This window comes from Taeniopygia guttata, chromosome 5 (assembly GCF_048771995.1).
Source record: "Taeniopygia guttata chromosome 5, bTaeGut7.mat, whole genome shotgun sequence".
NCBI lineage: Eukaryota > Metazoa > Chordata > Aves > Passeriformes > Estrildidae > Taeniopygia > Taeniopygia guttata.
In genome coordinates, this window is record NC_133030.1 from 29438714 (window position 1) to 29459905 (window position 21192).

The window sequence follows — 21192 nt, forward strand, 5'->3', positions numbered from 1 at the left end:
TTCATCTCTTTGTCTTTATTACTGCTTTAGGACTCCTTTTTTTTTGCTATGTAGCGTTATGGTGTTATACAACAAGTAAGCCTTCCCCATTTCATGGGCTTTATTGATTCTAGGACTTTGGTCTGATAAATTCTCTGGATTAGTTTCATACTTGGAGGCGTTAGGGGAGATTGATACCTAATTACATTCTTTTGTAGTGGGCTTCTTTTAAACTGCAGACTGCTCAGTTGCTTGGTTTTGTTTGTTTGCTTCGGGCTTCAGCTGTTGCACTTCTGTAGTGCCACACTCCTGGAAAACACACCTTTTGCTATAGCGACAGTCATCTGGATGTCTGGAAAATACCATACCATTTGTGATAAAGTGACAGAAACATAAAATCATCATCTTTGTATTTGGCTTTCTTGCACAATATTGTGTTTTGTAGTTGCTTTGAGTTTTCCCCTGCCTTCTTCAGAACATAGATTGCTGTGCTTAACTGTATAGAATTTACAAATATGGTTTATTTTCTATGCTGTGCTGTTATCCTTCCTGTTCAAGGTGTCTGAAGGTGGTGAGTGGGAGGTTGAAAACAATCCACAGGAATTTTGATGTAGCTAACTGTCTGGAAGAAAATGTGACAAAGTGAGTGTGCCTAGAGACTTTAGAAGGAGGGATTGAAGCTGTTTCCATATACAGCAGGGTAAGCATAGGCTATATCTAATAAACTTTGAAAATCTTTTACAAATACAAAAACTGACCCATGTTTTCTGCCTTTTATCTGTTCATACTCAAGACTCTTGCAAATGGTGCTAGCAGTTTCACAGAGGCAGATTTCTGCTAGCTGGAACAAGTTTGTGATGACCTGTAACTCTCCAGTCATTTTCCAAAAAGTAAAAGCCAGAAACAAAATCTACCCTATTGAGCCTCCTCTGACCTCTTATTGAACTGAAGGAGTTTAAACTTTTTTGCCTTTCTGCACATGTGTGAATAGCACACGCAACTTACATATTTCATAGGTGGATTTCATTGAACCCATGTTTTCTTTCAGATTTGAAGGGGAGCTGGTAGCTATTATATTATATTGCTTAATTTTTGACCTTGCTTATTGCGTGATATGAGTTGTTTCCTCTGTTTCTCTTCCTTATTATTAAAATACATATTATAATTCTTTATGTGTTTCATAAATGTGAAATGTTACCATAATAATGAGTAAATTGGAGAAGGAAGGTTTTATTGCTCTGTCTCAGAAGGACATGGGTAATTTGCTGCATTTGTCTTAAATGTAAGATTGTTCTTGGAATCTGTCCATCATCCTGGTTGAAAGTGATAGAGCTGCTTACTAGGGAGAACCATAATTTCAGTTGCTGGCAGCAGGAGGACTTAGTGAGAAATGATTGTCATCACTGTAATCTGACAGATTTCCTGTAAGGAACAGTGACAGCATTGTTGCAGTTAAAGTTGAGAATGTACATTAGCTAGCACAGAGAAACATTTTATTTTACATGAATAAAACCCTAAAAGAGAGGAATTTAAAAGCTAAGATGGTGGAATAAAAGATGGTCTACAACTGCAACTACAACTTGTTAGTATTCTCAGCATCCTTAATTTTGCTGAAGTTTGAGGAGAAATCAGAGTCTTTCCTGAGTAATTTCTGCAGCATTCTGTCAGAGAGAAATGTTTGCAAATAATCTCAAAGGAGAATGAAGAATGTGCACAATTTAAACTTTCTTATTATGCCAGATATAGCTGATGTAGCAAATGAACTAAACCATGCACAGGACAGCACAATCCTCAAAAAGTGAGCTGAAGAGTAAAGTTCAGGATTACTACAGTGTGTGAGGTCATGAACTTGATATGTGAAACTGTACAAATATACATATGCTTAGTTAAGAGAATATTTATAGAAATGGAATAATGGTGGATAGTTACCAGTTATACAGGCAACAGTTGCCAGTTATACAGGGATTTTTGAAGAGAGAGAGAGAGATATTTTACATTAAATGGTTACCATTGAATGTTTTTTATTTGTTCCCTAAATAAAATAATATTTAACTTTAGTTAAGGTTTTATTTCAGGCTCTCCAGGCTAATAATAAACTCTGACAAGATAGTTGCACTGGGTCGGGATGTCTCAATAATTCTTCTTTGAACTGGGTAAAATCTGCTGATGGGTGGTCTGGCTGGTAACAGCCTAGTGAGCAGCTCTGAGTGTCTATGCCCTGCACCCTTCCAATATCTATTTTGAAAGGACTTCATCATTTCAGAACAGAATCCTGGATGCAGGAAGAGACTGCTCCATAGTCCTTTTGTATACTTCAGGAAGTCCTTCAGCATTCTTTGCATAAATTAAATCATATGGTGTTTTATATGTGTTCATCATTTTGTTTAATGCATTAGTGCAGATATGCTAGAGAAGGTTTTAGCTAAAAATGATAAGCCTAACTTTCCTCAGTAAAGTGCCATGAATTACTTTCCTTAGGTATTTTTCCTTCCAGAAAATACTGCATATGTGCCCATTGGAGATAGATATAGATATATATATATATATATATATAATTTGTCATTCTTTTTAGGTGTGGAAGAGAAAGTCTTGCAGTATCAAAAATTCCTTAGAAATATGAAAATATTTACAGTATTAAAGGAGGTGATATACAATTTGTATTCATCTGGAGAAAGTTCAGGAGAAGTTCTTGAATGTCAGAAGTTCCTGGAAGTGAAAATAACTGATGATGTTGCATGCCAAATCTTAGAGTTATTAAAACAAAATATACTGATCCTAGGTTCTACTTTTTATCTGTGCAATGTAAAAGCAATGCTAAGTATCATAACGCCTCTGTATATTTGGAGGCAAGACACAGTATCTTCTGGGAATTACTGTATTGGAACTGGCTCTGTGCTTTATTCAAAGGTAAAGAATGGTCCAGGGTGTACTGCTCCAAAGCACTTAAGCCTGGAAGCGGGTTGCCATTTTCCTGTGCTACTACAGGCTGACTCTTGTGCTGAAATTCAAGTAAAACAAAACAAAGCAAAGCAGAAAAACCCCAAAGCTGGTAATTGGCTGGGATGATGATTGTGTGAGCTCATTCCCCCAACCTCAGGAGGGAAGCCTGTTTAGTCAGCCAACAGTGCTCATGCAGTGAAGCTGCCAAGCATGAGCTTTCCTGAGGCATAGTCATGCTGCAACTTGAACATTTATCACTGCAGCTTAAACTCTGAACTGTTATTATTAGGATGACATAGAAGATACTTTTCTATAGATTTTCTATATGGAAAGAACTTGTAAAATGTGAATTTTGTGATACTTTCTTTTGCCATTAAATACCAGATGCACCAAATCTTCCTTTATCTTGGTGATCTCTTAGGATGTAGTTATTTTTGCATGTAACTGGGATGTTCAGTATGTATGTTTTTTTCAAAGTACCTTAAATATCTTTTCTCCCTGGTCATGTCCTTTTCACTATCCTGGGTTTTGTGCTGAATAACAACTCAATTGTACATATTCCTTTTCCTCATTTAGGTTATCTCTGAACTTACTACTTTTTATACTTTGCATCTTAATAGTTTTGTTAGATCTCTTTCCCAGATTGCTGCAGTTCTAAACTGGTCTGAGTTAAATCTTGTGATACTGGTATCTTCTTATCTAGTAATAGAAAAAGCAGAATCAAAGTCCACACAAGTGCAGGTTTGGAAAGTTGTGCTAACGCAATGCTTTTTTAATAATGTGAGAGTCCTCTTGCTAAAGGTCTTCTGGGTACTTTTCTGTGTGGTGACTGCAAATCCCAGCCACGACTATTAAGAACAACATCAGTTGGGCTCTTTCTTTCTTTCTTTGAAAACAAGGACCCTTCATGTTTAAAGTTGAATGATGTCTTTTTGACAATTGTTGTATTTTTCTTCACAGTGCAAAAAGTCTACAGCAGAATTTCAGAAAGCTGTCAGGTTAAAACTTGATGCAATGGTAATGTCATCTAACTTTTAATATACAGAAAATCTTCCATTCTTTTTATCAGAATGCTGTGACTGATCATTACAAAAGCATCAGGAGAAGGAAAATGTTGCCTAGTTTGGAGAGAAAAATAGCTTGTGATGATTTCACAAAGTAAGACTGTCAGAAATCACTCTCAGTAGTATTACCTCAGGTGTTGAAGTTTAGCTGTTATCTCTGATACATTTGCAGTACTGCAGAAAGCAAGGAGAGAGAATGGATAGCATTAAGGCTTCTGAGAGGCATATGGTAGCTTATCCACCTCTGCATTTTTGCTACCAGGGGTTCAGTTTCCTGCTGTAAGATGTTTTTTCCTCTCCTAGTGAAATTTTGAAGTAGGAAAAACTTACTTTATGAAATTTTTGTTTGTGTACTAATTGCAGTTTAGAATTTTCCATCTCACGTGTCCATAATTTCTCCTATTTTTGTCCTGTTGTGATAGTCTTGGGAAATGAGCTGAGACGTTGTGCTTAGAGGAGGGAGGAATGCCCTGGCTCCGTGCTGCAGGGTGGCAGAGGTCCATGGTTTGTAGCCAAAGGCGAAGGGGAGGCAGTGTGGGGGAACAGCTATGTAACAGCCTGAGGAAGTGAGTCACTTCACTCTGAAACACAGTCCCGTGGTTCCAGTCGCACTGAAGCCAAGCTTGGCCTCTGACGTGGAAGTTGCGTAAGTTAATTAAAACTTTTTGTCCTTTCCTTCTCGTCATGCTCCCAACCCCACCTCAGTATTAAAACCTGCACTGTACCCATATCCGTCTGAGGAAGCTCAGGTTACAGGACTTCAGTGTGCTATATAATTTTGTTTTATTATTTTTCATTTTAGAAAGCGGGATAAGTAGATTGCAGGCTTCATTGGAGGGGATGTGTGTGTTAGTCTTACCTGCTCCACTCAAGAGAAACTCGATTATATAACAGAAGGGATGTAATAAGAATAGGGTTTTTAAAATTTGCTGTAATTTTCCTGGAATATATTGGCAGTGGGATTTAAAGGGGAACAGAATGCACACTGAAAAAGGTAGGAATAGAGACTTACACTAGAATGTTAGTAGTGGTAATCTGATAAGATAATTGAATTTAATACAAAACATGCAAAAAGGTTTTAGATGTCCAAGTAGAAATACTAATATATGTGTACACACATTAGACCTTAATTCTGCAAACTAGCCTCTTAGAGTTTGTGGATAGCTTTTCTTCATGGAAGAAGAGAATAGGAGGGTAGAATTGTTGTAGAGTGCCTGTTCTGGAAAGGCTTTCTCCTGTTATGTTTTTAGCTTTACACTAAGAGATATTTGCTGATGTCTGCAAACAGCTGTTACAACAGAGCTGCCTGAACTACCTTTCAGTTGAGTGTGACCAGAGCAGGAGCAGTTTCTTTCAGCTGTTGAAGAAAACTTCTGAGGTAGCAACAGGCTGAGCAGGCCCTGGCCCTAGGGCTTGGATGCTGGGCAGGCAGTTCTTGACTGGAAATAATCTGTAATCATTGATGGTGTATATGTGACTGATGGACTGTTGCCTGACCCTTTTCTTTCAGAATTCTGAATTGAGCATCTTGCTGCAAGTTTGGCTGCAGTCTTCATGTACACATGTGTCTTTTAAAGGTCTTTGGGAAGCAAGCTATGATGGTTTTTTGTTTTGTGGTTTTGAGTTGAGATTAAAACCAGATTATTCTGGCTACAGGAAGATGTGGAAGTCATTGGCCAGATCAGAGGTAGTAAAGAGTAAGAGTAAAACTTTCAGAATGAACTTAAGTGATTAGTCAGAATTCTTGTGTGCAATAGGGAGTTGCATCATGCAAGTACAGTGTGGTATCTATTTTGTAAAACTAAGTTGTTTTGTTTTGCATTCTTCTAGCAGGTCACATCTGTTGTTTCTTCCATCTATTATCCTTCACTTCCATGGGAAATGGGTCAGACTTACACATTTTTGCTTATCACATGAGCATTCATAGGCCAGTTATGTCTGTTGATGATTCATTGCAATTGCTTCTCTATTTCAGGACCTGTAACTAAGTGGTCTGTACTGACCTTTGAACCAGAAAGTATAAGAGTGAAAAGAAGTGGGAAAAGCACACAAAGAAAAAGGAAGTGAATGCACTTTCATCTGGACTTCTTTCCTGCCATTTATTACTGAAGCTGAATGGAAAAGAAAGACTGCTGTGCCTTTCCTCCCCCAACCTCAGGGATGGGTGGATTATAAATACTGTGTGTGTGGCTGGGAGAATAGACTGAACCATGAATCTTCAGGCTCAGCAAAAGTCTTCAAGCAAACGGACTGGGAAACGAGTTGCCTATTTTAATGAGCAGGACATAGCTGTGCCATCAAAAGAACCACAGCAGCAGCTTAAGGAAGGGCAGTACTATGGTCATGGAGGGAATATACCAGTCTCCCAAACAATGGAGATTTCTCATCCAGGGGGATTAACAAGTGCACCCAACAACGTTGCTTTGATGAACTCTGTTTACAATCAAGATAGGGGAGAATCAGTGATGATGCCCCAGTCAGTAACAGCTGTCAAATGGCAGAATTCACTAATGGGAAACCGGTTGCCAGAGAGGGGTGACAGCCACTGGCAGTCTCCACCTTCAATGTGGAATCACAGTATGGTTTTTGGGGGCAACCCAAAAGGACCCCACTCCAATGCTGGTGCCCCAGGTTTCTATGGCCACCCAGAAGCCCTTAAAAGAAATCAAGAGAAAGGAGTATTTGTGTCACAGCTGGATTTATATGGAGATGCTGTCCAGCAGATGATGTCCCAGAAGGCTCAGCTGGAACAGCAAGCCCTGGTTAGACAACAAGCTCAAATGAATTCTTTTCATCAAATGCAGAAACAGCAGCAGAAGAATCAAACTCTGCCATTGCAGCCTTTCCAACTTGCATTTGGTCACCAAGGCCAAAAGCAAGGTCTTCCTGAGCTATTACATGTCTTTCAAGAAGCCCCAACTTCTTCCAGTCCAGCATTTACTGCACAACAAAAACAGCAAGCTCTTCCCCAGCTACAGCTCTTCGAAAATTTCTATCCTCAGCAGCAGCAGCAGCATCAGCAACAGACTGCCACACAAGCCTTTGGTCTGCAACAAACAACTTCTATAGCACAGCCTCATGTGGCAGCTGCAGCACCTCAGCATCACATGATGCCACACCAGTTTCAGCAAGCAGAGAGGAACCAGGAGCTATTCAAGGCATTAACAGAGCAGAACCAACAGGCTGTTCTACCTCAGACGCAGATTCCCTTTCCAAGAAGGTCACGGAGACTCTCCAAAGAAGGTGGCCTGCTGACATCTGCAGGAGAAGTGTTGACTTCTAAGCAGGCAGAACAACCACCTAGCAATTTATTTCTGCATCACTGGCAAACACATCAGCAAGAGGTCCCGTTACAGCAAACACCTGAGTCACTGGCCCACAGTAAAAGTGGCTATTTGCACCCCAAAAGATTGGATCTGGGGCAGAAGGATGTCCTGGTGAATAGTGAGCAGTGCCAGAAGGAGACAGACAGGCAAGCTGCAGCCCAGAATGGTAGAGATGAGGAGAAGCAGGCAGCAGCACCTGAAGAAAACACTCAGAGAACTAATGATTTTCAGAGTGTCAGAGGTGGTGTAATCCAGAGTACCCGACGGAGGCGACGTGTTTCTCAAGAAGCCAATTTGCTGACTTTGGCCCAAAAAGCTGTTGAGTTGGCTTCTCTTCAGAATGTAAAGGTAAGGTATAGACCCTAACCAATATAACATGTTTTGGACTACAAAATAGGGCTGAAAGTAAAGGAAGTTATGTATATATATGCAGGATAGGATGGTGTCTTGAAGTGTGCAACAAGGGCAACTCTGGTGTGGAGGCATGTAAGTTCAACTACTCTAGTTCATAGATGTGGGAGAACAGAGATGTAGTGTAGTGAAACCACTCAGGGAAAGTTTTATTTCACTAACACCAAACATTATTTTAGCCCATAAAAATGAAAATATGGCTGAAAATATGGATGTTTTCAGCTTTGGTCTCAATGTGATCAGGAATTTTGAGAGGCAAGTATAAGCAGCTTACTTGTTGTCTTTTTACCAATTTATCATTCTCTTTCTTTTTTGTTTAAATACTTAGGCTTACCTGCCAGTTTTTCAGTTTCAGCAGTTGAAGTGTTTCTAAAATGCCCTATCTAAAAATTACATGTTCAGTATTTCTCAAATATTAAAAGTCGAAGAAAGCTTCACTTACATGAAGGACCTATACCAGGCATGACAAAGGCCTGTCTCGTGCAGCATCCTGTTTCTAAGAATGACCTAAGAGCTGTAGAATAACCTGTCTGCCCAAATGACCTGTCTGCCCATAGACCTCCTGTACGACTTAAAGGGGAAGAAAGTGCTGACTGATTTGGTAGTTCACTACTCCTAACCTTTTGATATCCCATCAGTCTAAACTGAACAGTATATTTTCCATATGGCAGGATGACAGAGTTCAAAGTTAACTAGCCTATTGGGAGACAAGTGACAGGATGAAATTTTGAAGTTGAGTGGAGATTTTTGAAGGGATTGTTTTTTAATGTTTTCTTAGAGTTATGGTTTGCCTAATCTTTCATTGAGTGCTTCTTAGGAGGCACACTTTTCCTTGGAAGTTTTGTTGCCAAAGGCTGATGAAATATACGTTACATGAGCTACTTTTACCTACACTTTTGATATCTGAGTTGCTATCCAGTCAGACAACAAAGGGAAGGGCATTTTGTTGCCTGTTTTGTTCTCATCATCCTTTTTATCCTAGTCTGTCTGTCACTGTTTTTCCCATCTCTTCCTTAGAGGAATGTGCTGTTTGAGTGAAAGAACTAAACTAATAAACAATGAGCTGAATATCCATAGCCTGCTCCATCTCTTGGACAGAAGAAAGGTTGATGCTGGGTTGATGCTGTCTTCAATCCTTTTTGCTCTAACTCCAGTTGAACCAGCAGATTTGATAAAGAACTGGTAGTACATAGTAGCATGGTGTATTTGCTCATACTTTGCCAGCCACTGTGTGGTTATATTGCAGAAGGCCTGCAATTCACATGGCACTTGGATCACTAACAGTGTCAACAAGAAGCACATAGAGCATTTAGGAAAAGGCCCCGAGAGATGAAGCTAGAAATTGGCTGTTTGAAGGCACGTCTGCTTGCAGTCTGATTCATAATGTAAAGACCAGAGAAGTGTTTTGACAGATGCTCTTTTGTTCTTTGCAGTTATGCAAGCATAATGGCACTAGCAGAAGAACTCATTATGTTTAGATCTCTTCAGGTTTTCAGGAGGAGGTTTTGAAAGATGATAAAATTCTTACCAGAGGTCTGATGGATTTTACATCTTTAAGATGTTGGATATTGTGTGAGGGAGAAAAAGAAGATATATTTGCTGAATGAGAGCGGGCTGCTTCTCTTATGAGTGTCTTTCTGTTAAAAACAACCTAGAATCCTTCTCTGCATAGGTTATCTGAAGAGTGTGTAGAAGGCCATAGAGTTAAATTATTGATTGAAGAAGATAACATTCATAATTTGAACTAGTTTTTTGAATATCCAAGTCTAGGTGTGTGTACCTTACGCAAAAATTATATTCTAGACAGCAATATCTGTCTACATGCAGTGTCACAACTGATGCTTTGCACCAGAGCTGCCTGTGGCTGCCTTTTATTTTTCAGGTGAATTGCAAGCTTGTTGCTGCCTACAGACTGCAGTAAATTTTCAAATCCTAATTTAATTGTTTCAATGTGACTTCTTCTAAAAGTACAGAAAAAATGTTCTCAAATCTGAATGGTTATCTGAAACGGTGTCTGAATTTAAATAGTCCTTTATGGAAGGAAGACAAATTTTGGTTACCTAGCTGTTTTACTCTGGCACAGGGCAGGGCACCAGCTGCTACAAACAAAAAGGGAAAAAAAGTTTTGTTTGCAGAATTGTAGTTGTGGACTCGCCTCTTTCATGGACAGGCTTTGGTTTGACTGCAGACAGAAGCTGCCTCTCCTTGATGCAGATGACGCGCAACGATAGCAGAAAGCACTATGCAGGCAGGTGTTTTTAAAAGGCTGGTATGGTTTCTAATCAGATCACAGATATGGCCTTGGAACAGTTCTTTCAACTGTTGCAGTTGGGTTTTTATGTGAATTCTAAGTTTTTTGAGGGATAGACAGGATTGATGCAGAAATGTCTGATAGGTTTCTGTGGATTTCCTGGAGGACTCAAGATGACTAGTTCATATCTCAGTATTTATGCAAGAGTCTAAATGAAAGTGCCACATGTCGCACTTGCTGAAGTTATCCAGCAGCCCTCCTGCTCCAAATTCTGCAACAGGGATGTTGAGGTAGCTGAAAATCCCCTAGCAGGTCCCATCCTTTCTGCTTACCTCTGAGAATAATCAAACAGCTGAGAAACTATTTAGGGATCTGAAGCAAAAGGCTTAATTCCAAAATTAGTCATGCCTCTGAGTAAACATTAGGTATGTGTGAACTTTTGTGATCAGAAAAGCAGTGGTGTGGACCAGAACATTTTTAAGGATGTCTCAACTATTTATATTAAGTCCCAACTGATGCCTTTTCTCTATCAGTGCTACTGTTCAGATTTTCTTTTCTTCTTTTGGAGGGGTCATCTCTCCCATCTCTGAGGAGGAGTCCTTTGTTGTTTGCCCCCGAGATTTGAAAATAAAAGGAGCATAGTTAACCAATAGAGGAATAGAGGAAAGTGACACTTTTAGGTAACTATTGCACTTTTGAGCTGCCATAATTTCCTTCTTGTAGTCAGCAAATTAGTTCAGGTCTTTTGACCTACAGAGGTCTGTGTATTACCCAGGAAGTACCTGAGGTTTCAGATTGGTCAGAATTGGTGTTTATTCACATTGTCATTACATGTTGCTGTACCCAGAAAGTGGTGGAGGGAAGCTACCAAAATATACAGGAACCCCTTTCTGTCTAGAGTCAGTGGACTCCAGTAATGTCTGTCAGCATGATGAACATGATGAATGCCATCCAAACCTAAAATTGGTGGTTTTATGGGAAAGTACAGGAGCCTGAAGTGAAGACAGGTCCTCAGACCTCATTAATTTGTCCTGAGGCTTATTCTGGGACAATGGATGCCACTTGTGACTTTACAATTGTGCGTGCCATCACTGTGTGGTAGGGGTGTACATCTGCAGTCTCTGTGAAGAAGCAGTCAGACTTGTAAACTGCAGAGTCAGTTACGGAGTAAACCTTTCTGTGCAACTTAGTCCAACTCTAATAAAAAGTCTTGAAAGGGGGCAGTCCTGGATCTTCTTGATATAGTAGATTTTATATGCTCAATCTTGTTATCTGGCTTATTTTGAAGGCTTAATGTTTTCCAGAGTCAAAAAAATACAAACAAAAAAAAAAAAAAAAAAACCAAACCAAAAAAAAAACTAGCTCTGGGTTGGGATTTTCTTGTGTGTGAGAGATTTAATTAAGATATTATCATGGTTCAGTCTTCCCTGGAGCAGAAATCCAATATTTGAAATTAATAACCTGCAGCTTTTGATCATTACTAAAACTAAAGAGCTGTAGTCGAAAGTTATAAAGCAGGACACAAATTCATATAGAAAATAAAATGTTAAAACATAGGTAGTGAAACAATTCTTAAGAATGACCTATAAAAGTGTTCTAGCAGTTGAGACTACAGGCAATCCTCAAGTTATTCTGTGGAATTTTAGTAACGCTGTGAAGTATTTTTTTTTCCTCCAGTAATGCTTCCAAATCCATTTCAGCTTGCAAATTGCTTTGAGAAACTTGATATACACTGAAAGTGAGATGATATATCATTTATTACGTAAGTAATACAGAATTTTTAGGAATCTGTATTTCTTCTCAGGAGCTGGATAATTCAGAGGAGAAGAAGAGCGTGCTAGTAACAGCTCCAGGACCTACTGCAGCTTCAAAAAGTGTTGTGGAATTCGCCTGTTCTTCACCAGCTCCCAAAAAAGCCCGGGAGGATAACAGTCTCGTGCCTCTTATCATTCCTGTGTCTGTACCAGTGAGAAAAATTGACTTGCAGAGCCTTGAAAAGGAAAAGTCTGAGGATGGAAAGCTCCAGAGAGGCCAAGCAAATGATCGAGCTCCGTGTGAACGGAAGCCTTCTGTGATAGTCACTCGGAGGCGATCTAATCGTAATAACATGGAGACCTCGAGTCAGGTATGGATGGACTAAGAAACCAAAGATGAGCCACTTCTGTTAGATTTAATCACACAGTTTTTAGCCAAGAGCTTTTCTATTAAAGTAGTTTGATCTCAAGACTTGAACTTGGAATGGCGGTAATCTGGGGATTTTATCATAATGTTGCCATATATTCGGGCATTGCTGGCTTTTCATGACCTACAACTAATGCTAGTAAAGCCAGCCAGCACCTCACTAAATTCACTAAACAGTGAATAAAGCCACATGGAGAGTAAGACTAGAACAATAGTGTGTCTGTGTCAAGAGTGCTTTCTTCATACATACATAAATACCAATGAATTCTAAGTAGTGCACATATCTCTCAATGTGAATAGAATCCAAAGTGAAGATTTATTCTCATGCAACTGAAACCTTTTACTGAGTTCTGAAGGTCAGTACTTGAGTGCTCCCCTGCAGCATGGTAGTGATGAGTGGGTGGGTTGATATTTTTATTTTCCCTCTCTTCCATCCAGAAGTACAAAAGAATGTTCAGATACCAGAGAAATGGCAGGCATCTGGGGAGGTTTCTCTGCATTTAAATGCTTGACCATCTAATAAAATGCTGTTATATTGTCTTCTGTTCTCTTAGCACTATTTGGTGTCAATGTGTAGCTGTATCAGTGTTCTGGTGTATCTGTACCAGGGTTCTGCTGTGCTTTTTTGTTCTCTTTTAAAGCTTCCATGAATGCTGGACCAGATGCACATGAAGTTGTTGTAAAATATAACTGCGTAATCACATGAGCTACAGCTGCTACCTAATAGTTCCTGTGTTCAGTTCATTCCATTCCCTGCGTTCTTCCTCTCACTTTCCCTTTCTGCTAATTTTGAGACATCCTCCAACTGTCCTATCCAGATTTTAAGCTGCCATGAAAAAATATTGTCATCTCACTGAAGTTTTTCAAACGACCTGAGGTTTTAAATTAAATTAACAATACAATTTTTTTTCTAATAGCATGAAGATGCTGTTCCAAAGGATGAAGCAGAGGGCTTTGCCCGAAAACCAAAGCAGCGGCCAAGACCCGAGCCACTCTTCATACCACCAAAAGCTGGCACCTTTATTGCACCACCTGTTTATTCCAACATTACTCCATATCAGAGCCACTTACGGTCACCTGTCCGTCTGGCAGACCATCCTTCAGACAGGAACTTTGAGCTACCTCCTTACACTCCTCCCCCAATCCTTAGTCCAGTGAGAGAAGGATCTGGGCTGTATTTTAATGCTATCCTCTCTTCAAGCGGTCATTCAGTTGCACCTCCAATGACTCCCAAAAGTGGTCACAGAACTCTGCTTAGATCAAGTAAGTTTCATTTTAACCTTCCTTTCTTGTGTAAAGCACAAGCATTAGGAGCATTAGGAGCATTAGGAGGAACATCATGCCCTTAGGAGGTGTGATTGTGTGAAACTGGAGCTTCTTCCTGATTGTCTGGGGAGCCGGAATAGAGGAAATGCAGTGTTGCTCCATCTGGGCAGGGATGTTAAAATGGATTCACAAGCAACCTGCAACACCCCCTGCTGACGTTCTTGGGAATGAAAAGTCAGTTCCTCTCTCAGGTTGTCAGTATCTTGAACTGAGGGGAGGAAGGCAAGTTCCTTGTCATCTGAAACACCTTTATTTAGCCTGGGGGTACCTTTTTTGAGAGATGGACAGCTCCGATTAGATTTGCAAGCTGTTTGAAAAGTAAATCTCAGATGTGAAGCTGAGCAGTTCTTCCTTCTCTTTGCAGATAGTTCTGAAGTTACCCCTCCGATTCTTACAGTAGTGGGGGAAGCCACCCCAGTCAGCATTGAACCGTAAGTAGCCAGTAGATTCAGTCTCTTAGCAGAAGTGCTTCCTCCTAAAGCTTCAAGCTGCTCCCTGTGTGACCAATCTATCTCTTAGAAGCATTAAGACTATTCTTATTGGTGGTTCAAAATATAAGGTGTCTTGATTAAAAATTACACCATATGATAAATAGTGTTTGTTTGGGCAAATGTAATTCTGGTGACACTAACTGCTGTCTGTTGATGCTCACCTGCCTCTGGGCTGAATTACTGTTAGTTACCTAAAGAGGAATCAGTCCTGTGTTGTTATATATGAGCACTTCTTTTTATGCTGTGTGCTTGTTTTAGGCTGGGAAGATGATGCTCCTTTAGAATAAGTACAGAATGCCCTTGGAAAACTGGGGTTAGCTCTCACCTGGACTGGCCCGATTGCAGGTGTGTTGTAGCTGCAGCACAGCTGTGGACACCTGGCTTTCCCCTGGGCGAGCTCAGCCTGAAAATGCTATAGCCAGTGGCATATGGGGTGTGTGCCCTGAGCTAATCAGCCTTGTTGGTTTTAGCTGGCTGTGTGCTGGGAAACCTGTGGACACAGCAGCAGTAGGGAACACAGTCTGGAAATGCTGAAGCTGGAATTGTGAGCTTAGGGTTGGTGCCAGTCCTGCTAAACTTGAGCAGAGCTGCAAATATCTCTGCGCAGCCTTGCCAATGCTCTGGGAGTGTTATCAGTTCAAGCTCAGTACTGCAGAAGTACAGCAAGGTAGTGTAGTTCCAGTTCATTGCTATACCTAATTAATTAACTCCTGCAAAATCTAATCATGGAGATGCATGGAAGCACCCATATGGCATAAAAACACCCACATGGCTCTGCATCTGACTGTGCAGTCAGGAATCTCTGCTCTAACTCTGCAGCTTATTCCGTAACATTTGAGATACTTAAGTCAAACTTTCTGCCGGTAAATACAACGCTTCTTTTGCTTTTATCCAGAATGGTGTGTATTTTAAAAATGGACTGGAGTGTTTGCTGACAATTTTTTTTCTTGCTCTTTTTCTATTCTGCCTTCTTGTTTGAAGGTCAGTTTTCTGCACTTGTCACAGCAGCTGTCCTAAGCAAATGTTGCAATTGTGAATTAATATCATCTTAAGTCTTACTGAACAGATGCTTATGCAGGAAGATTGCTTTTAACTTTTAATGACAACAAATTATTAACCTAGTGTCATTCTGTGCTTGGCAGCACTGTTGTGGTCAGTTATGTAGACATATCTTCCTTAAAGAAAATATGGCAGGAAGCACTTTTTTAAGAAGAAAAAAATGTTTAATTGGCTTTGTAGTCTTGTCAGAAGTTGACTCTAACTTGTGATTGCCCAATACAGTGGTCTTAATTGCTTGTGCTTTGCCAAACCTCCTGTTAATGCTTCTCAAAAGGTTATTTAATTGCAGTTATTTGAAATAGGAAATGTGATAATGAAGCTTAATTATTTGTGAAATGGTACAATAGGCATCTGTTGTCACAGATCCTTGTGTCCTACTGGTTTTGTAGTTCAATTTCACCAAACTGCTGAAGTAGGCAGCCTTAAATATAACTGTGGTGCATCAGTGTGAACTGCCTTCCCAGTTCACAGCCTTAATTCTGGATGTTGTCACACTCTGATCCCATGGCATCCCAGGAGCACCATTGGTGCTTACAGGCAAGAGCTCTTGATGTATTGAAATCTAGACCTCATCAGTAAAGGAACAGAAGAATAATACAACTTGAATGGATCTCTGGAGATCATCTGGTCCAAGCCCCTGCTCAGAGCAGGCCAAACTTAGGTTACCCAGATCAAGTCTTGCAATAGGATTCTGGTTTTATTTGGGCATTGCAGGTACGAGGTGTAATTCAGCTTTTTCTAGCCCACAGATGTCATATTCCAAGTTCAGTTTCAAAATGCAAAGCAACTATCAAGAAGGCTCACATTCTTTCCCTCCAAATTTTCCAGTCTCTTTCTTTCTCAGAAGTGAGGTCAGAGGAGTCTGTATCCTGAGACATGAAATCTCCCAAATTTCTGATAAAATTCTGGTTCTACTGCAAAACCACATTTTTATCTGTTTCCAGGTGACAGCAAAGTGTCAGTTTCAAGCAGTCATTCCTTCTAGGGCAGATTATAATCCTTTCCTCCTCTGTGAAACTGCATGCCATAACAGTAAGCAAGACTAATCACAATGAGTAGAAAACTTCACATGAACAGTACTCTGCAGTCCATCTCAGTATGCTCTGAAAGGAGGGCTGGTTTACCAGGGTGGTTGTTTGGCTTTGCTTTTTCAGCAAGGTCTTCTCAGTCTTGCATGAAATCTCTTGCTTTTCATTTTTAGTCTGGATTGTGCTTTTGCTGTCCAAGATGAATAGGACAAGTGAAGGAAAAATAGAAAATTATATAGTATTAAAAACAGACTTTTGTACCTGTAAAATACTTAAAATCAAACTTTAATGTTTTCTCGGGGTTCTTTGTTCTTCTTTGTTCTTCCATTTTAGTGTGCATTTGAAATGAAATTACTTTTGAGAGAACCAGATCCTGATACAGTTATAACGAGGGGCATTAGAGATGCAACCTTTTCATGCAACATTGCTTTAGTTCATCCCTGCCCATGGCTGTGATTTGAAATGTGTAATCTCCCTGTTGCTTTACCTTCAAAAGGAACTGGAAATAGTGTTTTTGGGGAAAAAGATAGATAGTACATGGCAGCCTACATAAAACTTCCCTACTTACATCTATCATGCTTGATGTCATCTTGCCATCACCTACTGAGAGGAAGTTAGCATCAGTCTTTGCATCTAGCAGAATCTGGAGGAAGGAATCCAAGAAGGAATCCCACCCCACTTGTGTGGAGCTACTGCTGAATGGGTGATGAAGTTGCAACAAGTGTATTGTTAACTTCTGCATTGCTTTGTTTACACATGAACTGTTCCACTTAAGGACATCTGGATCTCCTGTAGATGCAAAAAAAAAAAAAAATAGTTTGCAGAATATCTTTTTATGTGTGTTAGAAGTCAGTCATTTTTTTTTGAACATGGGCTTTTCCAACACATGACATCTTATGATGCAAGTATTTAATAATAATACCAAAATGAGGAATTGGGTGTAAAAGGGAATTAAGGTATTTGCTTCTTCTCCTTCCATACCCATTTCCTCCTGTTTGATAACACAGTCTCTTAGGACTTCAAAAGACCATATTGAAACACTTGCTAGTATCTCTCTGAATTTTTGTACAGGTTATATGTTGTTTCAAGGCTTCCTCATACCTTTTCCAAACTGCTTTTCATAATAAACGTGTGTGTCATTTCAGAGGATGAGAAAAGTCTGGAGGTTGGCATTTCTCAGAAGTTTTTGTTATTATTCCTTCTTGCATTAGATCATGCTCTTTCTCTGGTAATTGTGCTAAGTATGACGCACCAAGCTAAGACCTGAGAATTATAGCAAACCTTGCCTTGGGTGCAGGGAGTTTTACTTTCTTCTAGTGAAGCAACTCCAGAATTTTATCATCTTCTAGGCATTGCCTAATCTGCTCTCTCCAAAAAAGAGCTTCTTTTTCTATACTGTTTCAAGAGCTATCAGTGTGGATGACTAACATCTGAATGAGAAACACTTCTGCATTGAGTACATAGTAGAATAGTCTTTCACTGGGGGTTCTTACCCACCTTAGTGCACAAAATCATGTTTGCTAATAAAGAGTAGAATCTCTGTGGATGGTCACTTGACTTAGAGCAAATGTAGTGCTCTATATGTTGCATGTAGTGAAAAATCTGTCTGCTGATTCAGTTGTAAAAGTATGAGATTGCTGCTGAAAGGATAGGATTTGGGTTTTGTACAAAATGAGTGATACAGGTTTCATTGTTTTATATTTTTGGTTTCAGCTGTTAGAAAGAGTAGCTAGAAGACACCAGCTTGTGTCAAGGTCATAAAGGACCAAATTTTGATCCTGCTTTGAATGGGAAGTTGGACCAGATGGCAGCGTTTAGGTTGAAAAGGACTTTTAGAGACTCTGGTTCAGTTGTTAACTAACAAAACGTTAATACAAAAACAGGCTCACCCTATGTTATGCCTGAGGAGCAAGCTTGCCATAAGAGGACCTCTCAAAAAGTGATGGTTATTGGGAGCTAATAACTTCTTTGAGCAGCTATTAAATTAGGGGATCCTAATTTAAATACAGTTTCAACCTATGTAACAAAAAAAAAAAAAAGAAAAAAGGAAACTGGTGATAGATGTTAAAACCTCTCAGCTTCTGAGTTATTTATGTAACCTACAACACTGTTGGTGTTATATGCAAGAGTCTGCATTTGTATATACATTTGGCTCTTCATTTGGTTCTTCATTAATGTTTCTAGCAGAGATGGAGACTTCCTGGGTATTGTAATGATGGCCTGACTGTAACATCTTTCCTTCTCTGCAGGCGAATAAATGTAGGAACTCGCTTTCAAGCAGAAATCCCATCACTCCAAGACAGATCTCTAGCAGAAGCTGATGAACATAAAGCAGAGCTGGTGTGGCAGCCATGGGGTGACTTGGAAACCAACAAAGTCACCCAAGAGAATGGTAAGAAGGTGGAAGGCTGTTAAAGAGGGCAGAGTTGTTGCAGTGGTTGTAGGGGTAACCACATGTCTACTGTAGGCATAATTAAAAATCTTGTAGAGCTGCCATTCAAGTGGCATGTTTGAGTGGTCTTGAAAACAGTTTTAGGAGCTAAACTTGTTTATCAGATTGCATGTGTGGGGCAAGGGGAGGCTGGTAGGATTGGTAATTTTGTGAAAAAAGAACCAATGAATCATGAAAAAACTGGGACTGTTGCTTCTGTCAGGCCAAGAGCAGCCTTTTGCTCAGTGAAGCTTCTCTGGTTCTGTTAACATTTGAAAACCACACACACTCAACTGCTGTATTTTTGAGGGATGTTCTAGATGTAATAGTATTTTTTAAAAAATCAAGTTGTAGACTGATGAGAAAGCAGGAGTTTTGGTGGCTAGTAGCTGACCTGGGGAGCTGACTGCTTCTGTTACACATGGATTGTGGCCTGTATAAGTCCTGAAGGGAAGAGGAAGTGGGCAAGCTTGGAAGAAATATTTTTGAATGAGAAAGAAAAAAGGGTTTTGTGAGATGGAAATTCACAATATAAGGGTGGATTCAAGAAATGTCTGAGGTGAAGGGAGGGTGGGAAGACAGAGCAGGGAGGAGATTTGCAAGAAATTCCATGTGTAAATAGTGCTGCATGACCTTGAAGTCTAATAGAGTTCTAGGGTCCAAATTTGACCCAGATAAATTTGCAAGGACATTGAGCTTCTCTGAGTTTTACTTTCTGTTATGTCTATTTCTCCTTCAAAAGAGGTAATTAATCATGCCAATCCTGTAGGAAACTTCATTTTAATCTTCTTTTCTGATTTTTTTTGGTACCTCCATGGAAATAGTGGAAAACCTGCTAGCTGCTGCCTGTTCAAGCATTTTTCCTGGGGCTGGAACCAACCAGGAGCTGGCATTGCATTTCTTACATGAAGAAAAAGGAAGCATTCTGGTGAGTCTGCCCAGCTGTTCACCTCAATGTGGTCAAAGATATTAAGGAAGGTCAGATAACCTCTCATTCCTGAGATGAGAGCCTTGCAAATTCCTTTCAGTGCATCTGGTTCCCATTGTTTGGTGTCCGTTGTATGTCCCTAAAGTGGGTTCTGGCTGATGCACAGTGCCATGTGCACTTACTATCTTTTATATTTCCAACTTGGACATGTTTGGCTTTTTAACAAACACACTGACAGTCTATCAGGGCAAGTGAGCCAAGACTGCTAAATGAGTCTTAGATGTTGTCTTCCTGGAAAGGTTACTATGTAGAAAGGAAAAATAACAGGCTAAAGCTGAAAGCTGAGTCAGAGGGCAGTGTCTTGCACCTCTTTGTTTTGGTAGATCCCATTTGACTTCTCTCCGTGTCTGTTGAACAGCTGTGCTGCTAATTTTGTATCAGTATTGTAAGTCATTATACACTTTCATTATTGCCCTTTGACACCCCTGGGAGGTAATATCAAAGAGCAGAGCAAACAGTAAAGCTTTGTCATATTTTTACAGTTCTATGGCTGATTTAACCTGGCATAAATCAGCCCTGTGGTCAGGAGTATCCCACACTTTTGCCTGCCTGCTTGTTTCCCATCCCCTGGCACTGACACTTGTGAGACTGCATGAACTTGTATGGGAGAAGAGCTCAAACAGAAAGTAGTTTTTGTGCATGTATGTCTTAGGTTTCCAGCAGCCCATTGTTGTGAATGTTGCTGTTGGCATTAGGGAGGAGCAGGACTGCCTCTGACAACAAGAGCTCATTGTTCAGGTGGTTTAAACTGCCAGGGGAAGCATGATTCTGTTGTCTCCTTCCTACAAAATTTGAAAGCTTTTCTGGTTTAAATGAAAACTAAAAAGCAGCTTGAGAGATGGGCGTTTTGAGTGTGTAATCTTTCAGTCACATGACTGCTGTTTTATTTTGAAATAATGCTTAATCAAGTCAGATCAGATTACAATTACTTGGATGTATAAGACAGGTATCATTCAGGATGTTTTTGGATGTGTGTGTATTAGGCCTTTGGTTAATGAGAGGAAACTGATGCAAGATCTCTATCTATGGAATTAGCTCTCTCCCAGTACCCTGGTAGTTGTGTCAATTCACAGACGTGAAGAGGTGCCAAGAGTGTACCACTTGCCTGTGGTACCTAAGATTAGGTGGGCAGTCAAGAATGGGATTTTTAAAGTTGTCCCAAGTGGTAAATTGTGTTCTGTTTCTTTTCTATTAGCTTGCCACAGAAAAGAGGGGATTAACAGTTGCCTGATCTTTGTTTTTAATACCCCAAACATTTAATTATTTTACTTGTGTTTATCCAAGGGAGCTCTGACCAAACTGCTGTTGAAGAAGCCAGTGCGACCACCTACCCACCCTCTGGCAGATTATCACTACACAGGTTTGTTAACCAGAACAACTCTGGGCTGCCTGCTTATCATACAGGAATTTTTCTATCCTTTTCTGATTTTTGGGGTACTCTGTTACATTACAAGAAGATTAAAAGAGCAGTACTCTCTTGTAACTCAAATGATGTCTTTGCTTATGCAAATTATGACACTTTAAATGTAAGAAACATTGCATCCTTCTGAACATGTGCATGTGTATTGGGATAGGTATGAGTTCTGATTTTCTCTGTGGGAAAAAGGGAGGGTAATCCCTTGCACTAAGCCACAGAGAATGTAGAAAGATAGCCAGCATGTACAAGAAAGGCTGTGGTACCCTTAGAATCATAGCCTCTCTGGCATTAGTTTCCAGG

The 21192-nt window shown here is 40.0% G+C and overlaps 1 protein-coding gene across 2 annotated transcripts in view; it reads left to right on the forward strand.

The window, feature by feature from the left end:
- MIDEAS (mitotic deacetylase associated SANT domain protein) overlaps positions 1 to 21192 on the forward strand; it is a 51347-nt gene that overhangs the window by 23003 nt on the left and 7152 nt on the right. For both annotated transcript variants that reach the window (XM_012573887.5, XM_030274358.4), the window contains exons 2-8: positions 5959 to 7657; positions 11776 to 12096; positions 13070 to 13415; positions 13843 to 13909; positions 18306 to 18448; positions 19312 to 19415; positions 20760 to 20835. In XM_012573887.5, coding sequence (XP_012429341.4) covers positions 6194 to 7657; positions 11776 to 12096; positions 13070 to 13415; positions 13843 to 13909; positions 18306 to 18448; positions 19312 to 19415; positions 20760 to 20835 — 2521 coding nt within the window. In that variant the 5' untranslated portion in view covers positions 5959 to 6193. The remainder of the gene's footprint in view (positions 1 to 5958; positions 7658 to 11775; positions 12097 to 13069; positions 13416 to 13842; positions 13910 to 18305; positions 18449 to 19311; positions 19416 to 20759; positions 20836 to 21192) is intronic.